Source organism: Medicago sativa, chromosome 7 (assembly GCF_051527215.1).
Source record: "Medicago sativa cultivar Bolivia chromosome 7, Bolivia_mono, whole genome shotgun sequence".
Taxonomy (NCBI): Eukaryota; Viridiplantae; Streptophyta; class Magnoliopsida; order Fabales; family Fabaceae; genus Medicago; species Medicago sativa.
In genome coordinates, this window is record NC_140755.1 from 13,675,210 (window position 1) to 13,696,176 (window position 20,967).

Consider the following 20,967-nt stretch of genomic DNA (forward strand, 5'->3'; position numbering starts at 1 on the left):
AAAAACAAAACAAAATCATATCCAAACTAAATATCAAAATCGTTTTCTATTTTTGTGATACGTTTCCCTCCAACCTAAACTAATTATCCTATTTTTATGAAAAACAAATCAAAATCCTTTCCAACCTAATTACCCTATTTTTATTGAAAACAAAACAAAATCGTTTCCAAACTAATTACCTATTTTTATTGAAAACAAAGCAAAGTCGTTTCCAAACTAATTATCCTAATTATCCTATTTTTATCAAAACAAATCGCCCTAACTGTTGCTAAACAAATAAAATTTGCCTCTTCTCTCATTTCTCCTAGATTCCCATCTCCTCCTTTCTATCCTTCTTGGTTCATCTTCTCTCTCTATTATGTTCGCATCGCCTCCACTTCCTGCACCGTGGTCGGAAGACCACCGTCGATAGAGGTATGCAATTTGTTCTTTCTCAATTTCTTATTCAATTTTTTCTTTCTCAATTTGATATCGATTTTGATTTACGATTTAAATGACAATTCCATTGTTAGTAATACTATTCCAATTCCATTTTGATTTTGGTTGATGATTCTATTGCAGATTTCAGCTTTTGATTTGTCAGTTTTGATTCTATTCAGCTATTGATTCAGTTTGGTTTCATTTGCAGCTGGTGTTGGGTCATTTGCAGTTTTCTTAATAATCTCTTTGGTTTCATTTGGTCACCATTCCATTTCACTCACCATTCCAGGTTTCATATGCTCATTAGTGATTCATTTTAAAGGTAAAGTTGTTTACTTAACCACAATTTAGCTATTTGTACGTAGGACAAATGAAATGCAATGTTTAGAAATTTTTTATTTTTGTAAATTTATTCCTAATGAATATCAAGTTATTGTAGAGATGATTTGAATATCAATTTATTGTAACGATGGTTTGTGTAGTATGTAAATAACTAAATTTGATGAACAATTCAATTTAAGACAATTGTATAAAAATTTGCATGCAAGTGTATCGTTTTTCTTTTATGAGAATCTTAGTTTAGCTTTTAAATACAATTTATATAGTATTCTCTTGGTGGCTTGGATCCAATTTTTGAGCGAGTTGTTTCCTTATGTTTTCTGGCATTTAGTTTTATTTAATCACCTTTTGTCTATGTTTTTTTTAGCTTTAACTACTTCTCCTATTACATGTTTGATTGAATGCCTCATTGGATTTCACTTTCAATGGTCGTGTTCTTTTTGTGTTACAAATGTGTGTTCTTAGATTTGAAATTTTCTTCATTCCTGTTATATTCTTCAATGCCTATATGTGTGTTTAAGAAATTATTTCATTCACAAGTCTAAATCCAGCAGATAATTTTTATTCACAAGCATATGACCAATTAATTAATTTTAGAATAAGTATCAACAAGTCTCTTACTACAACCAAGGCCACAAAAGCGGTCTTTAGCTTCATTTTATTATTACAAAATGGTAATTGAAATAATAACTACGCCATTATATATTTTATATTGATCTCTTACTACTCTTTAATGTTCGACATCCTCTTTGAGATCCTTTTTTAATTTGATTATCAAGTGGTGTAGAAATCCTTCTTTTGTATATATATAATTCATCTATGCTGCTGCAAAATCACATGAACATTAGATCAGAAGGGTGGAATACAAGCTTCAATTTGATCAACTAAAAGGTATGCAAATTCAACTAAAAGCAATTTCAAAAGTGAAAAGAGCAATTTTCATATTAAGAAGTGAACGTTGCATAGCGCCGTTTGCATCATCTCTTCAAAACTCCTAATGGCATTCAAGAATGAAGATGATGCAGGTGCTTTAATTGTTATTCGTGTAATCATTTCTTAATTAATTTTATTTTCCTTTTCATTATAATAGTGCCAACAAATGATGATGAATATGGTGGTCTGTAGAAATAACATGTTGAAACTTCTCAACTCCAACCTTGCTTCTAATCGTTGGTTTATTTTCTATTGCTACTGATATCAGTGGGACACAAACACAACACAAATCTCACACAGACATATGTATACGTTTTTACGAGAAATAACTTTTTTACTTTCTTGGTTCATATATAATGCAACGTTTTTGTTTGATTGATAAATTTTAGGCTTGCATATTCTCATGCTATTTTAGTAACTAAAATATTTGATCCTCCAACTTTGGTGTTTTTTGTATTAATTCAAAACTGTGTATGCAGGATTGAATTGATTTTATGGACAAAATTAAGCGATCCAATGATTGAATCGAGTTGTTTCTTTGAGGTGTACTAGTATGGATACTCGTGCCAAGCACGGGCTAGAATTCAATCATACTTAAGTAAAAAAATGTTGTATGTATCAAGTGTAAGTTACATTTCAACATTGAATAAAAGAGTGGAGGTTGGACAACATATAAGTTGGAAGACTCATATACTTAATACCTTAAATATTAGGTGAAAATGTAATATCATTCTCACTTGGATGATTGCTCTAGCTCCAATGGATCGATCCACACCACCGTGAGTTCCCCCATAAATTCCAACTGTCGTAACAAAACTCGGTTCGACTTTGTAGCGGAAGCGCGAGTGGGAGAGTTGTTATTGTGTCAATTGTGAGTAAAAGTTCAACATTTGAATTCAATAGTAGATGTTGAGTAACATAATATATCTAATGTCTTAAGATTTAAGGTGAAGATGTGGTGTCAATATCACTTATGTGGTTTCTTTTAGTCTAAAGTGATGATTAAACTAAATGTATGATCCCCGGTAGTAAGAAAATTATGAACTATTTTTTTTAAGTTTTTAGATGTCATGTATTTCTTTCAAACATTAATTTTAAATGAAACATGTATTAAATTTGTATGAATAAAAGCTCTCGCCAATTTGAGATTTTGAATGAGTCGCTTATACACATTACTCATTTATCTTTTAATAATAATATTTAATAAGAATGTAATTTCTTTACTGTCAAAAAAAAAAAAGAATGTAATTTCTTCAACAAATGAGTTCCACAAATAACTATATTGTTATATTCCAACAACACTTATTTATTTTAAAATAATTTATTTAATTAGATCTGTATAAAAGTGAAGAGAGTCTCTTCATAAACATTATTCTCTATTAGGCCCACCACTGTTTATTATGGTGTTAACCCTATGGCTTTAAAGGTAAAGGGGTCCTAGGAATCTTAAATTAAGTCGGGAGGTTAGTAAAGTTTGACCATTAACTGTTCCACCTAGAATCAAACTCATGTTCTCCATAATAATTCGTCGTTGATGGAGCTAATTAACCACATGAACAAAATTTCTTGTTTTATTTATTTAATTTTTTAATTTAACATCGTGGTGATTTTGTTTGAATCTACAACAATTAATAATCAACATTTATTTATCCTCTAAAAAAATTAACATTTATTTATTCAATATTGGTATTAGCATCTTCTTTCTATTTTCATAAACTCCTAAAACATACAACACTCATGACATTCATATTTAAAAATGGTTTTTATAATATATCATTTCCATGATTTTTTTGGAGAGAATATCATTTTCATTTATATAAATTAGAGCAATTAGAAAAATATATTTTGTATTTTTTCTCTCAAGTACTCCAGCGGTTAAATTCACACAATGAGGGGTATAAGTTTGAACATTGATACATGCATATCAATTTCAATGGAGCTTCCAACCGAGTTGCAATTATAGGACTGTAAAATTTATTTGAGCATTAATATGAATTATGAAATTAGAATTATTTGAAATATTTTTACTAAAAAAGCATTGATTGTAATGGGATTGAACTCAAGTGGTTAGTGAGTTCCAAATTAATCAGGAAACCCGAGTTTGATTTTTCAGTAGAACAATCTTTCGATCAAACTCCGGTATACAAAGAGTCCTTTACAACAAAAATATTTTTTTTCACAATGAAAAAAATTCCTATTTTGAGAGGTAAAAAATTAATTACTTCACAAATGTTTATAATTTATATTTAATTTCAATTGAATACCGGTATTAATCATATTTATGTGGTTAAAGGTCACTGCATGAAATATATTAACAATATAAATATAAATTTCATATTAATAAAAAATGGGAATACAATCTTGGTTTGATTTCAAAGTAACATTTTAAAAATTAGCAACAAATTTGCTTAATTTTTTTTTTAGCAATTCTCATGGTCCAAGACAAAAAATTGTAAATTATAATTAGTGATTATGGTGCTATGAATAAGAAACTTCTATAATAAGCTGAAAAAATTTAATGTATATAGTATAATATTTAAGGCTTTAGTAAAAAAATTAAGGCATTTTTTTTACAAAAGTTTAAGGCATTGTTGTATACTTAGAAATATTTTATCACAAATAAATTTTAGCATATGTGGTCATATCAATGAACAAAGTTCATTTGATTAAATGTCATAATATTTTCAAATGAAATTCAAGATGATAAAAACAACAATTGGGACAAAGACTATCACTGAAATGAATAGAAAAGACTGTGTTGGCTCCTTTTTTGGATTCAATTTATGTCCCTAATTTTTTATCTAGTTAGATTTACATCCCCTACTTTTTTTTTCTCCATAAATTTTATTTTTATCTTAAAAAAACTTGTTAGTGTAGATCCTTAAAATGTCAATTATTTTCTATTTTTAATTTGCAAAAAGTCTTTTTTTAGGGAATTAGCAAAATGTCTTGAATAATATTTAAAATGAAAGACATAAGATTTTATTGATTATCATAGTTTAAAAGTTATATATTTAATTAAGAAAAAAGATATCCTATAAAACAAATGCTTTTTTAATGTCAAATGTTAGTAATTAGTGTTAGATTTTTTTTTCTTTCCCGAAACAAAATTAATTGTTTTCTTCTTCATCCAATTTTGTACCAAAAACCTATAACATCATGGAAAAACACATTTAAACGAAACCAATAAATACATTGAATTAGACAACTGATATAACATTAAATGTTTGCATGATTTTGCATCTTTTGTAGAAAAATAAAAGAAAAAAATGTCATGTCCACATGCTATGTTATGGTTGAATGTTGAGTGGAAAAACAAATATTTTGCTTGTTATAAGAATTATATTTGTTGGAAAAAAATTATAAATTTTGTACCAAAAACCTATAACATCATGGAAAAACACATTTAAACGAAACCAATAAATACATTGAATTAGACAACTGATATAACATTAAATGTTTGCATGATTTTGCATCTTTTGTAGAAAAATAAAAGAAAAAAATGTCATGTCCACATGCTATGTTATGGTTGAATGTTGAGTGGAAAAACAAATATTTTGCTTGTTATAAGAATTATATTTGTTGGAAAAAAATTATATTTAGCTTATTGTTAAAAAATACGTGTATGATTGAAACCTTTCATGATTTTGTTAAATCTAATTGGTCAAAAATTAAGACAAAGGATGCATGAATCCATTTGAGTGGTTGAAAAATCAAACAATGATAATAATTTGATGGTTGTCATTGAAACGTGTTTTTTTTTAGGAGACATAGTGCCATTGAAAGATATTAATAAGAAATTAAAAATTCATTTAGTTTTGTTATTATAAGACTTTTGCAACTTTCCACTTATAAATAAGGTAATTAATAAAAATATTAATGCAGTTTTAAAGCATATGTGATTATTAATTTTAATAATAGAATGAATGATGGATAGAAAAATATGACGTTGAATAAAACATAATATTTTTTCATTTAAAAAACATAATAATTTAATAATCTTTAATTAGGATATTAATTTTAAAAATAGTATAAACTCATTTAAATATTTAATTAGGATGAAGGAAATAAAATATAAATGATTGTAAGGTTTACTATTTTTTTGAAAATGCACTTAAAATTTTAGGGTAGCACCTTGCTCCCTTTTAGTTAAAGAAAAAGGAACTTTTGACTCAAAAAACAAAAATCAAAGGTGCCATAAAATCGATTTTCTATTATGTATTTCTTATCTTTTTCACTCCAAAGTTATCGATTCAATCAATTTTTTGAAAATAGGATGTATTTCTTCTTGTCTATTGACTGGTTTCCATCTCAAGCATAAAGTAGCAACAAAAAAAAACAAAAACCAAAATAACATATAAAAGAGCAAGATATTAAAAGTAAAATAACAACATACGAACAACATAAGAAACATAAGAAAAATTAAACAAAAAAGAATAGATAGATAGAAAAAGTTGTGAGTATTGAGGGATTAAAATAAAACAAAAGGGGGATGAAAGTGATTATATTTGAACGTGGTAATAGAAATCCTTCGTATATATTCTAATTTATATGTGATGCATTTCTTCTTTTCTCTTGATTAGCTTCCATGTCCAAAATAAAGATCCGAACAAAAACAAAGAACATATAAACACCAAAAGAAAATTGAAAAGAGAATATGAATAAGAAACATCAACCAAAGAAATCACATAAAAAGGAACATAACAATAAGAAATGTTAAATAAACAATAAAACAATAAAAAATAAAAAAATAAAACAAAAAGATAATGAGGTTGAAAGTAGTGATTTTCTATGGGAGGAAAAGGTAGATGAAAATAATAAAAAATCAAATTGTCTATATATAGGGGAAAAATCATATCATGATCAATTTTGATTGGTTGGTGAAAAATAAGTGAGTCATGATTCAATTTTGATTGGCTAATAGAAAATGAATGAGTCAAGATCCATTTTGATTGGTTGATGAAAAAACATTAAATGAAATGGGGTGTATGAAGATGCCACATGTACTTTTGCTCAAAGATGTAAGTTTTTGTATTATATAAAGATTGCTTAAGCATCATGAGATAGAAAGGCAAAGAGTGGTGCTTGGAGTTCATTGGAAGAAAAAATTATTCATCTCTGACATGTTACTATTCCTTTGGTCACTGACGCAGATTCCTATTTAACAAGACAAATAAGCTCACACAAGCGATTATTATTTAGTTGGGTGCACAACTAGAATGAAAAATAATGAAGTTGTGTATTTTAAAGTTATTTCAGATTATGCATTGTAAAGGCTTATGTAGAAAGTATATGGTTTTTTTGTATATTTTAATTGTAAACTTTTAGCTTCCACATTACTTTTGAATATAAGTTTGAATGAGTGAACTTATCATGTACTATTTCAATTTCAGAAATTTGTTTTTTCTAGAAATGGTAATTGTATAAAAATATCATTTTTTTTTTTTGTAAATGTCTTGAAAGACATATTAGGATGATTTTAATATTAACAGTGCATCTCTATTAAGTTCTTTTGTGTTCTAATAAACCCGTGGGACGGGTCAAAAGTCTATTTTAATTTTATTCTAATGTTCCAAGCTATCTTGCAAATTAAGGACTCTTATTTTTTTTAAAGTTTTTTAATTCAAATCATACTAACGTAAAGTAATATTAAAATACTATATAAAGTTATAAAACGTGGATGAGGTTCATACTCCCGAATTTCTCAAGCGGGTGAATGTTCATACTCTTAATTTCTCAACATAGTTATTAATTTGGGACTTCTCAATCACAAGTTGGGATTAAAAGTTAGAGTGTCACGAACATATATAGATAAAAAATTATCCCGTCGAATGTGGTTTATAAAGAAGTTTTCCATAATGTGTGTACTATTTCGTTGTGTAATATCATTTTTCAGACATATGGTCATTTTGAAAATATTTGCAAAGTCACGAACCTTTTATGCTATTTCAATATTATATTATGTTATATTCGCAGAGTAGATGTTTCACTATAAAATGAACTATGTCATTGCATTCTTATATTATTTCATATTTCTTTGTCCATTATTACTATCTATATGACCTGTGCATCAGCACGGGTCAATGGTCTAGTTATAATATAATATCATGCCGCTCTACTTGTGTTTCTATTTAGGAGAAGGGGCTAGGTTGACATAATTTTATCGTATTATACTACATCACGTTACATGTGCAATTATAGTATATTGTTAGTATATAAAATTATATGATTTTTTTTAATGGAAAAAATATATATTATAAATAAAAAAGGAGAAATCTTCTATAAGAGTACAACCACATAGAAATTAGAATACAAGAAGTATTCAAGTCAAACAATAATAAAAACACATGGAATCCCTCCCACAGAAAAACAAGAGCAAAAACTAAAACACCAACGAAAAATCCACTAAACTTCTATCAGGAACACTCAACCACATCGAACAGGAGTAAAACTAGGAACATAACCCCTCAGACAACCAATCTAAGACAAATCCACCGCAAAGTCACTAACGGTGCCAACACATGAGTACATGATCCCACTTATAGAAGGAACATGTGTGACATAATGTTTTTCTAAAAACCACTTCCAAGAGGTGAATTTAACAATATCCACCACCTGGAGCACATACGTCTCCTTCTCCAAAAAGATGTGAGCATTTCGAGGATTTCTACAAGGACCACACAACAGTTTGTCAGATTAATAAGAAACCAAACCTCTCTTTTCCCCCCACCTAATTCAATCATAAAATTACGAATACTCGCTAAATCTGAAGGTAAAACAAATTCCCACCCCAACTACTTAATCACATGATACCACACCTGGCCTAAAAAAGGACAACTAACAAAAAGGTGACTAATTGACTCAACAGACTCATTACAAAAAACACAAGAAATACTCTCAAGATTAACTTTAATTCTCCTAGAAAAGAGATAATGTCGAGTCGGAATCTTATCCTTAAGCAGCTGGCAAGAGAAAACAATCACTTTGAGAGGAGACCAAAATTCCCACACCCTTGAAAGAAGTCGCACAATTTCTTCTGACCTCTCGTCCACCACACGTTTTATTATTGAGTGAGACAATTTTTTAGCAAACTTAAATCACTTTGCGACCGAATTTCTGATTACTAAAGTCACTTCCCTGGGAAGCGGAGGTTACTTAAAATATATATATGAAGGTGTCTTTTATCAAGTTACTCTATGAGCATTTGCGAAAAGACACCAACTTACTTTTATGAAGGTGTCTTTTAGCAAAGTTATAACTTAAAAGTGAAAATCACACCTTAAGGTGTGACTTGTAACAAAACCCTATATATATATATATATATATATATATATATGCTAACTTACACCCACCTAAAAACACTAAGGTGCAAGTTAGCAAGCTACACCCACCTAAATTTATTAAGGTGCAAGTTAGCAACCTGCACCTACTTGATTCTTTACACTCATTTTTATAAGTATTATTAAAGTGCAAGTTAGCAACCTTCACTAATTTACACCCACTTTCATCATTCCAAATATTGTTTCCTTAAAAGTTTGTATTTATTACATGTTTTGTACCTTAAGCATGTCATTATCTTCTTTGTTTCTTTTTTTAAGGATCTTTTTTAAGTTAGTTACAAAATTGCCCTTCTATTTAAAATTAATTAGAATATAAACAAAAGGGTGTTTTGGTAAATTATAAGTGGGTGCAGCTTGCTAACTTGCACCTTAGTGTTTTTAGGTGGGTGTAATTTAGCAGCTCCCATATATATATATATATATATATATATATATATATATATATATATATATATATATATATATATATAGGGTTGTGTTAACCGGTGCTCCGGGACACTGGTTAAGGTATCTAAAAAAGGAAATATTAAATAAAAAAAGACACTTTTTTGACTTTTGAAGCATTGATTACACAATTTTCAATGCAAAAGCTTCTACATTTGCTTCCTTAACCAGTGCCCAGGGGCACCGGTTAACATTTTCCATATATATATTATATGATTTTTGCAATTCTGAAACCGTATATAAACTGTATCAAATTCTGAAATAGCACCAACACAAAAATCAAAACTCATTTGCAAGTATATGGCTTCTTCAATGAATGGCCATAAAGCAAGTGAGATTTTCATAGCTCAAGCTTTGTTGTACAAACATATATGCCTACATAGACTCAATGTGTCTTGAATGGACCGTTGATATGAACATAGCAAATATTATCCACAATCATGGCAAACCAATTACTCTCTCAAACTTAGTTTCTATTCTTCAAGTTCCATCAACCAAAGTTGGTAACGTACAACATATCATGCACTACCTTGCACATAATGGATTATTTAAGATAATAGCAAATCAAGAAATGGAAAATGAAGAAGCTTATGCTCTCACTGTAGCATCAGAACTTCTTATTAAAGGCACTGAACTTTGTTTAACACCACTTGTTGAGTCTCATCTTGATCCAACTATTTCAGGTTCTTTCAATCAGATGAAAAAATGGATTTATGAGGAAGATCTAGCACAAATAATAGCAGAGCAATGTGTGTAAGTGATGCAAGCAATAAAATAGAGTTCGTTCATCATCATCAACAAAATAAAAATCATACATATATGTAAATTCTGTTACTCCCTCCGTTTCAAAATGAGTGTCATTTTAGGTGTTTACACACATATTAAGAAATACAATGATTAAGAGAAAGAGAATGACTATTTTACTAAATTATCTTTATTAACTATTGGTTAGTTTTAAAAGTAATAATTTGAAAGTAGTGTGCAGAGTATTAATTGGAGGGTACAATTGAAAAGAAAAAGTTATTATTGCATTGGAAACTGAAAGCGACACTCATTTTGAAACAATTTTTTTTGGCTAAAGCGACACTAATTTTGAAACGGAGGGAGGGAGTATTTGTTACTAACAAATGCATATTACAAGTGAGATATCATAATAGAGAACAAGATTGGTTTATAACATGAAACAATAGAATGGATGAATGATCAAAGCAAAAGTGTTTATGGATAGATCTCAATAAGAGACAAAAATCCAGTCAAAGGAGATATCTTATAGTCTTGGAAACCAGCTTCTATGAAGAGTTTCTTCCATTCTTCCTCATTTCTCTCTTTTCCATTTAGACAAGCCATGTTTACATCCATAAGGAGCTTAATTTGAGTAACTTGATTCTCATCTTTTTTTTCATTTATCACCATGTCTATAATAGTCACTTTTCCTCTTTTCCCATCATTTGTAACAGCTTCTTTACATTTCTTCAGTATCCTTAGGCAATCCTTATCAGTCCAATTATGTAGAATATACTTTAGGAAACAAAACGAAAACAAAAAACAGAGGATTATTAGATATCTTTTTCATATAATTCATTAAGAAATGAGTAAAGGACTAAATGAAGTATTGACTTGCTTTTCCAAAGAAACAAAGTAAATTTTAAAAAATTTCATAATAATTTCATGTAAAAAAGTGATGAAGTTATGGTTTGAAATAATACTATGAAAAAAAAGTTCAATTTCTAATAGTAGAAAAAAATAATTTAATCTCTAATTTTAGCATTTCTAATTATTAGATAAGAAATAAAAATTAGAGACAAACTTTGTTTGACTAATAATTTATCTTTTGTCAATAATGCAGGTCTATGATGGACGAGTTAAGATCCTCTCTATTTATGTATGATGGACGTACATATGCACGAGAAATGGACATGACACTAATAATAATTTAAGAAAACTAGATGATTAAGAGAAATACTTGTATAGTAACAAACGTAAATTAAAGTCATTTTTTTTTTGGTAACTCGGCAAAAGTTAAATTAAAGTCATTTAGACACACACTCATTAAATATATATCATTTAACTATTTTAAAAATATATATTATTTAATTATTTTCTCTTTCTTACTTTTTACTTTCATGTAAGTGTGTCTAAATGAGTTTTATTTATTTTTATGCCTAAGCAAGTCAACCTCAATGAGTAGGATTGGGAATAGATTAGGGCGACCTACAAGAGCCTACGGCCTGGCCTGTTTATGAAAAAGGTTAGGCTTATGATTTTGAAAAGGTCTATTTAAGTAAATAGGTCAGGCTTAGGCTATAAAAAAAACATACGAAGCCTGATAGGCCGGCCTATTTATGCATATTATTAAAATATATTTTTTATTTATATTAAAATATAATTTATATTAGTATAAAAATCAAGAAAAAACTTAAATAATGAACTTTTTAAATAGGCTTTGAGGTCTTATAGTGAAATAAGCTTTTAAGGCCTTATAGCAATAGACAAGCCTTATGATGAAATTGGCTTTAAGGCCAATTTGACCTATTTAGAAGTAGATAAAATTGAATATTTAATGACTTTAATATGTAGTAGGCATGTAAATAGGCTTCTAGGCTATACCAGGCTTTTAAATAGGTCGACCAAAAAAATAGGCCTATGAAAGGCCATAGGCCAAACTCAGGCTTGCAAAAAATTTGTAGGTCAGACCCAAGCCTATCAAAGTCTGGTCTGGCCTGGTCTATTCCCATCCCTATCGATGAGTAAATATAACCACATGAGTCGATGTTGAACCCAGGCACATATCATATACCAAACAAGCATTCCCTATAAAGTGTCGGTGCTACCTAGCTGTAAATAATTAAATTTGTAATTGAGTAGACATTGGTTTTGAAAAGCATACCTTAAGCAAAACTGCATCAGCATTAGGAATAGATGTGAACATGTCCCCACCAACATAAGTCAAATTATTGCTTCCAGATAAGTTCTCTACAACTTGTGGCCTATCAAACACAATACATTTCAACTTAGGAAAAGTCTCACAAATAATCTTAGCAGTTGTTCCAGTTCCACCCCCAACATCCACAATTGATTCCAATCCATCAAACACAAAATCACAATCTCTCAATGCCAAGTTTATCAATTTAGAATCACTAGCCATTGCATCATTAAATGATGTATTATATTCAGGATTTTTATCAAGAAAATCCCAAAAACCAGATCCTAAAGTAACACCAAAGAGTGTAAGATCTTCCTCATAAATCCATTTCTTCAGCTCATGATACGAACCCGAAAGAGTTGGATCAAGAACACACTCAACCATTGGTGCTAAACAAAGATCACTGCCTCTAACAAGAAGCTCTGAAGCAACAGTGAGAGCATAAGACTCTTCTTCTTTTGTAATTATCTCGAAGAATCCGTTGTGCGCGAGGTAACGCATGAGACGCCGCACATTACCTATTTTCGACGATGGAACTTGAAGAATTGAAACTAAGTTTGAGAGAGAAATTGGTTTGCCATGGTTTTGGATTATGTTTGGTATGTTCATTTCAACAGCCCATTTAAGAGACATGGAATCTATGAAGGCATATATATGTTTGTATAATAAAGCTTGTGCTTTGAAAATTTCACTTGGTTTTCGGCCATTAATTGATGAAGCCATTTTTTTTTTCAAATGAAATTTGGTTTGTGTTTTGGTTATGTTTCAGAATTTGGTTGTGTTTTGTTGTAATTTATATATGAAATCAGTTTGAACTTTCAACAAAGTTGGTGGGTCACAAACGACTTCACGCTATTAATTAAATAAGAGAATTATTAATTTGAACATTACACATGTTTGGTATAGCTGTTCCCTCAAACAAAAAAAAAAACATGTTTGGTATAGCTAAAGAGGTGTAATTTTAATTTTGTGAGTATTATGATATATTAGATTTATAAAATTTATGCAAACCTTCTACAACACTTCAAAATCTTCCTTCAATACAATTATTTAGTTCTCCAAAATCAAAAAGATTTTATATTATAAAAAAGACCAAGTCGTTGAAAGCCTCCCCTTTCAAAGCTCTCTATTCTTTCAGTTTTTTTTTTTCAAGCACTAATCCCAAACAAAGAACAATAGACAAAAGGAGTATCATTGATGTTTCACTCAATAATTCCGTTATGACCGTTGATTAGTCCAAATGAAATGCACCGTAACATTCTAGTAGGTGTCGCTTTATTAAATAATGATATCCATAAAAACATAGAGATATGGTTGGTTGTATCCGGTCAAGGTCATGACTACATTAAAGTGCTCAACTTTGAAATATATGATTCTTAACAAGTGTTTCGCATTTTCTATTTATTTATTGTGATGATTATTTGATTCTTGGATAAAGGGTTTTGACGGTCGTAACTCAATTAGAATGGTGACATTAAAATTTGATCAAATATTGTTTTAATTTGGTTTCACATGCAGATTCTTATGAATAATACGTTCATAAAGAAAGAAACTCTTTAATCATCTAATTTATTTTGATTAATTAATAACATAGAATGGCAAAATGCCAATAAATATGACAAAGTCTACGAATATGATAAAAACTAAAGTGTGTGGAATATTCATATGCATCAAGATTAGTAATGTTGGATGCTTCAAAATCATTGTTTAATTTGCATTCGATTGAAGTTAATATGTCAACATGAATTGAGAGGACACAACAAGACAAGAAATCCAAATAATGTTGCACCAAGACATCTGAAAAAACAATGTGTTACACTATGATGACGTTGATATCACGAAGAAAAAAAAAGTAATATATGTGTGTGTCTGAAAATCACTTATTTAAATAAAAGGTAAAAAAAAATAAAAATTAGAGAAGTGATTTAGATCAAAAAAAATTAGCCCTAAACCACTTGATATTGATGGATGAAGAAGAAGAAAAGGAGGGCAGGAGAGATAGAGAGAAAACAAATTGGAGCGATGGCTAGGTTTTTATATGAGCGTTTTGATACTAGTGACTTATGGTTTTTTTTTTTTCCATTTAGTTTAATGTATAGAAATGCACCTTGTAAGGTCAATAAGTGGAGAATTTGAAGTTCTAAACTTGACCCCCCAGATATTACATGCAATGACAATATCAATTGAGTCATGTTCACGGGGACAGTAATAGTCGGTTTTACTTATATGTTTATTTCTAAATATAATTCGTTTGTAAATTTAGTCTTGTGCTTTTTCAAGTCTTTGCAAAATTTTATAATGTTAAAATTTGTCTCTATATTTTGTGTTTCTAATAACCAGTTGATTTGTTAGGGAGTGTGAGAAATATTTGTAATATGGATCTCCTGCATATAATTCCTTCGACGTCTCAGCATAAGAACAAGAAAGACTCAATTTGACTATTCAAAGTTGATGGTTCAGAAGTCAAGTCATATTTCTAGTATCTCATTGATTTGGGGGTTCAACTGTTGTTTGCTTGTTGGAGATAGAGAGAAAGAGAGAGCAATTTTGTCTGTTCCATTTCTAGAATGAATATTGATAGGACAATTTTGAAAATTTTCCTATGCATCTAGTAAATACTTTTTTTTATACGATGGTTGAATATTGATAGGACAATTTTGAAAATTTTCCTATGCATCTAGTAAATACTTTTTTTGGTCAATATAGGTTGATATGCGACACCGTATTTATATTAATATTGTCCCTGTCTTTAAAATTCAAACACACTTTGTATTTTATACGATGTTTACGGTCTTGAAATTTTGCATCTTAATTTAATTTTTTGAATTGAAATAAACTCACTGCATTCCATCCCATTTCTTCTAGATGGATTTCTTTATTAAATAAAAAAAAACACTTATCACTCTAAGCAGGTGATCATGATTTGATTATTGACCGTTATGTATTGAAAAAATCCGGTTGAAAGAGAATAACCTATCATATATGTCTCACAAGTTCTCCGACGGAGATTAAACCATACTAACTTTGTATCAGTATCATAATAACTCAAACAAACAAAAAAGTTAATTACAACCGCATAAGGTAATATATACTTACGACTGATGTTGTAGATTGATCTCCTCTCATTAACATTACAACCGACCAAATACTCACATCTTTCATTAAAGATCATAAATGTTGTTGTCTCTCTCTATAACCTTTTCTCTTTGTTCTCGCCACGCCCGGACTTGAGGGAGTGCAAGGTGCTCTACCAGGCCGGGCCTCCAAATGTTACGGGTCTCAAACAAAAAATTAAGTCTAATACCCACCCATCATTTAAATAAATAAAAAAAAAATACATGTTACTTCTTTTTCTTTCTTCAGCACACGTTTGAACTTTTTTTAGACTCTAGTTCTCCTGATACTATCAAACCACCCAATTTGTAAAATCACTTAATCAGTCAATTTGGAAAGTTATTTCATTGAAAGAATCACAACAATAATTTTTTTTCGCATAAACCATTCGATTTCCCTTCCCACAACGAAGGAGTGATAAATCCAAACGACACTGTTAGGTAAATTTCACCTCTCTTTCACTTAATTTTTTTTTTATTTCGTTTCATGTTTAGAAGTTCTTATTCTAATTTTTTTAATGAAGTTTAGCTATACAAAAAAATTACGTTTTTATTTTACTAGGGCCTATTTTAAAAAGAGATCCGAGCCTCCTATTTCATAGGAACGGCCCTGGTCCTCTCTCAAAGAACCCAACGCTGCCCCCTCGATGCACATCCAAACCGTCCTTCTTCAAGATGTAGAAGGTGATCATTGTGTGGAGACATCTATGTTGTGGTGTTTTATGAGGCTTTTTATCAGTTTCGTTTGGTTTTTGGGGAGGTAATTTTGTTGTTGTCGTTAGGCAGCTACCTGTGTTGTGTGATGCCTAGGCTTTTTGGCATTAGGTGCTGTGTTGTTTTTTTTTCTTCGAGTCCTGGGTCTACTTATGTTGGAACAAAATGTGTTTAACAATGAACCTTAAAGAGTTTTGATGATAACAAGGTATTAAAAATTGTAAATTGGACTAGCTAATATTTGTTCAAGTGTACAGGACCATAATTAAAAAGTTACATCATCATTGGTTCTGAATGAGCAAATAAAGAGCAAAGGAAACAACAAAATTTGAAGCTTGGACGCTCCTGAAGGCAACTTGCTACTGAAGAGAAAAAGCGCTCCTGAAGTTAAGTCGCTTCTGAAGTAAGAATAGTGCTCCTGAAGAATAGTGCTCCTGAAGACAAGAGGTCCAGAAGTCATATCATCAGAAGCTGTTTCATCAGAAGCTGCATCATCAGAAGCTACAGAAGCTGCATCATCAGAAGCTGCCTCATCAGAAGCTATTTCACCAGAAGCTGAATATCAACTGGATTTGCAAAGATTCAAGAATTGAAGAATTATCACTGCAAAAGCTGTCTATTGGATTCGAAAACACAACAAAGGATTAGTGGAATTTTGCAACGGTCATTTCAAAGGTGTTTGAAGGCATGTGCTTGCAATTTGGATGAAAGCGTTGACATTTGTACGAATTGTACAACCACGTTCTCCACTACTCTGTTTTGTGTCCACGCTACAAGACAAGAAAACAGCTCCAGAATACGGCTTCGCCTGCATAGATGTTCCTTTGGATAAGGAATGGATTTCAAATTAGTTCTTCATAGGACAACAACCAAATCAGGCAAAAGATCAAAGGTGAAAGATCAAGCTTCAACAACGACTCTTTGGAGTGCTGGCAATTTCACAACGTCTCTTTCACACCTCTATATAAAGGAGTGAAGACTTAGAGTTTTGGTAATGCAGGAACGCTGAACGAAAGACTCACAACATTTTTACAAGTGCCAAACCTCTGCTGAAATTGTTCTGCATTCACTTAGAATTTCTGTGTCTCAAAGTCATATCTTAGAAATTCTTAAGTCCATTGAGTTTGTATCTGATTTTTATTGTGAGCACCTTTGATTGTATATCAAGTGTTCAACCTTAAACAATTTTCTGTGTAATTTTGTTTAGTTAGGAAGTCTCTTGCAGTTGTGCTTGAGCAGGAAGTCTCTTGATTGTGTTCTTGAGCAAAGGAAGTCTCTAGCTTGTGTGCTTGAGCAAAGGAAGTCTCTTGCTTGTGTGCTTGAGCAATTGTAATCAGATATTACTCTTAGTGAAATCTCCTTGGAAGTGCAAGGGGGACTGGACTACTTCCGGATTGTGGAAGGAACCAGTATAATTGCTTTGTGTCGTTCTTCTTCTCTCTCTCTGTTTTATTCCGCTGCATTTAGATTCTGACCATCACTTCAGAAGCTATATCACTTAGCTTCTGATCAGTGTGTTCAGTTTTTAGGAGGAACGAAGAATTTTCAAAACACAATTCAACCCCCCTTCTTGTGTTTTTCTCACCTTCAATTGGTATCTAGAGCCTTGGTCTGTTGTGTAACACTTAACCGTGCAACAGTCAAAGATCTGAGAAAAACATGTCTACTCCTCCTCCTACTGGTTCTAGTGATACTAGCTATAAAAATGTCTCACATGATTATAGTGATAGTAAGAAATCCAGTGTTGGGAAGATTCCAAAATTCAATGGAGATGCTGAAGAATTCTCTTGGTGGAAGACCAACTTTTACAGTTACATCATGAGCCTAGATGAAGAATTATGGGATATTCTGGAAGATGGTGTTGGTGATTTAGTCCTTGATGAAGAAGGAGCTGCTGTGGATAGAAAGAAACATACTCCAGAACTGAGGAAACTCTACAAGAAGCATCATATTATCAGAGGAGCTCTTGTCACTGCCATACCCAAAGCAGAATACATGAAGATGAGTGACAAGTCCACTGCCAAAGCTATGTTTTCTTCTCTCTGTTCAAACTATGAAGGTAGCAAGAAGGTCAAAGAAGCAAAGGCTCTCCTGCTTGTACATCAATATGAGTTATTCAAGATGAAGGATGATGAAACTATTGAGGAGATGTACTCAAGGTTTCAAACCTTAGTTTCTGGGCTACAGATTCTAAAGAAGAGCTATGTTGCTTCTGATCATGTAAGCAAGATACTCAGAAGCTTACCTGCCAGATGGAGACCAAAGGTGACTGCCATTGAGGAAGCTAACGATTTAAACACTTTAAGTGTCGAATATCTTGTTAGTTCTCTCAAAGTTCATGAGTTAAGTCTTAATGAACATGAGTCTACTAAGAAGAGTAAATCAATAGCTCTTCCATCCAAAGGCAAGTCATCAAAAGCTCTCAAAGTGGTTGAATCTGAAGAGGAAGGACAGTCAAGTTCAGATTCTGAACCAGATGCTGCTGAAATGGCCATGCTCTCAAACAGACTTCAATATCTGGCCAAGAAGAACAGAAAGTTTCTCGCCAGAAGGGGTAACTCCAGAAGCTCAAGGAAAGAAGATCAGAAGGGATGCTTCAACTGTAAGAAGCCTGGACACTTCATTGCTGAATGCCCTGATATTCAAAGAGAAAAGTCAAAGGACAAGTCAAAGAGGTCTACATTCAAACCAAGCAAATTCGAGAAGCAGATTAAGCAGAGTTTAATGGCAACATGGGATGATTTGGGTAGTGAATCTGGATCTGATAAAGAGGAACCTGATGAAGATGCAAAGGTAGCTGTTGGGTTGGTAGCAACAGCAACTTCAGAAGCTGGATCAGATTCAGACTCAGAAGATGAAAACGAGGTATATTCCAAAATTCCCAGAGATGAACTTGTTGAGTCACTTAAAGAACTCCTTACACATTTTGAAGTAAGAACCAATGAGTTGAAGGATTTAAAAGAAAAATATGCTGATTTGGTAAAACAGCAAAAATCAACTCTATTGGATCTGAAAGCTTTTGAACAAGGACTTAGGGGCTTTGATTTCATGTGTAAAATGTGTTGGAACAAAATGTGTTTAACAATGAACCTTAAAAGGTTTTGATGATAACAAGGTATTAAAAATTGTAAATTGGACTAGCTAATATTTGTTCAAGTGTACAGGACCATAATTATAAAGTTACATCATCATTGGTTCTGAATGAGCAAATAAAGAGCTATGGAAACAACAAAAATTTGAAGCTTGGACGCTCCTGAAGGCAACTTGCTACTGAAGAGAAAAAGCGCTCCTGAAGTCAAGCTGCTCCTGAAGAAATAGCGCTCCTGAAGTAAGCTGCTCCTGAAGAATAGTGCTTCTGAAGACAAGAGGTCCAGAAGCCACATCATCAGAAGCTGCGTCATCAGAAGCTGCAGAAGTCATATCATCAGAAGCTGCATCATCAGAAGCTGCCTCATCAGAAGCCATTTCACCAGAAGCTGAATATCAACTGGATTTGCAAAGATTCAAGAATTGAAGAATTATCACTGCAAAAGCTGTCTATTGGATTCGAAAACACAACAAAGGATTAGTGGAATTTTGCAACGGTCATTTCAAAGGTGTTTGAAGGCATGTGCTTGCAATTTGGATGAAAGCGTTGACATTTGTACGAATTGTACAACCACGTTCTCCACTACTCTGTTTTGTGTCCACGCTACAAGACAAGAAAACAGCTCCAGAATACGGCTTCGCCTGCATAGATGTTCCTTTGGATAAGGAATGGATTTCAAATTAGTTCTTCATAGGACAACAACCAAATCAGGCAAAAGATCAAAGGTGAAAGATCAAGCTTCAACAACGACTCTTTGGAGTGCTGGCAATTTCACAACGTCTCTTTCACACCTCTATATAAAGGAGTGAAGACTTAGAGTTTTGGTAATGCAGGAACGCTGAACGAAAGACTCACAACATTTTTACAAGTGCCAAACCTCTGCTGAAATTGTTCTGCATTCACTTAGAATTTCTGTGTCTCAAAGTCATATCTTAGAAATTCTTAAGTCCATTGAGTTTGTATCTGATTTTTATTGTGAGCACCTTTGATTGTATATCAAGTGTTCAACCTTAAACAATTTTCTGTGTAATTTTGTTTAGTTAGGAAGTCTCTTGCAGTTGTGCTTGAGCAGGAAGTCTCTTGATTGTGTTCTTGAGCAAAGGAAGTCTCTAGCTTGTGTGCTTGAGCAAAGGAAGTCTCTTGCTTGTGTGCTTGAGCAATTGTAATCAGATATTACTCTTAGTGAAATCTCCTTGGAAGTGCAAGGGGGACTGGACTACTTCCGGATTGTGGAAGGAACCAGTATAATTGCTTTGTGTCGTTCTTCTTCTCTCTCTCTGTTTTATTCCGCTGCATTTAGATTCTGACCATCACTTCAGAAGCTATATCACTTAGCTTCTGATCAGTGTGTTCAGTTTTTAGGAGGAACGAAGAATTTTCAAAACACAATTCAACCCCCCTTCTTGTGTTTTTCTCACCTTCAATTGGTATCTAGAGCCTTGGTCTGTTGTGTAACACTTAACCGTGCAACAGTCAAAGATCTGAGAAAAACATGTCTACTCCTCCTCCTACTGGTTCTAGTGATACTAGCTATAAAAATGTCTCACATGATTATAGTGATAGTAAGAAATCCAGTGTTGGGAAGATTCCAAAATTCAATGGAGATGCTGAAGAATTCTCTTGGTGGAAGACCAACTTTTACAGTTACATCAT

The 20,967-nt window shown here is 31.6% G+C and overlaps 1 protein-coding gene and 2 long non-coding RNA genes across 4 annotated transcripts; 2 read left to right on the forward strand and 1 right to left on the reverse strand.

Moving 5' to 3' along the window:
• The first annotated feature begins 263 nt into the window (after positions 1-263).
• LOC146904415 (uncharacterized) lies at positions 264-2,847 on the forward strand. 2 transcript variants are annotated; one of them, XR_015018532.1, is made up of 3 exons: positions 264-414; positions 629-1,784; positions 2,172-2,847. It is a non-coding gene; the product is annotated as an uncharacterized LOC146904415 (long non-coding RNA). The 2 variants fall into 2 exon arrangements; XR_015018533.1 differs by having other exon boundaries at positions 629-742.
• Positions 2,848-10,566: 7,719 nt separating this feature from the next.
• Positions 10,567-13,166, reverse strand: LOC146904416 (isoflavone-7-O-methyltransferase 6). Its single transcript, XM_085729758.1, has 2 exons — positions 12,364-13,166; positions 10,567-10,994 (listed from the first exon to the last, which is right to left on the reverse strand). Exons 1-2 carry the CDS (start codon positions 13,120-13,122, stop codon positions 10,695-10,697), a joined length of 1,059 nt encoding a protein of 352 aa, XP_085585884.1. The 5' UTR covers positions 13,123-13,166; the 3' UTR covers positions 10,567-10,694.
• LOC146904417 (uncharacterized) lies at positions 10,963-13,225 on the forward strand. The gene is made up of 2 exons (XR_015020358.1): positions 10,963-11,455; positions 11,496-13,225. It is a non-coding gene; the product is annotated as an uncharacterized LOC146904417 (long non-coding RNA).
• Positions 13,226-20,967: the final 7,742 nt, after the last annotated feature.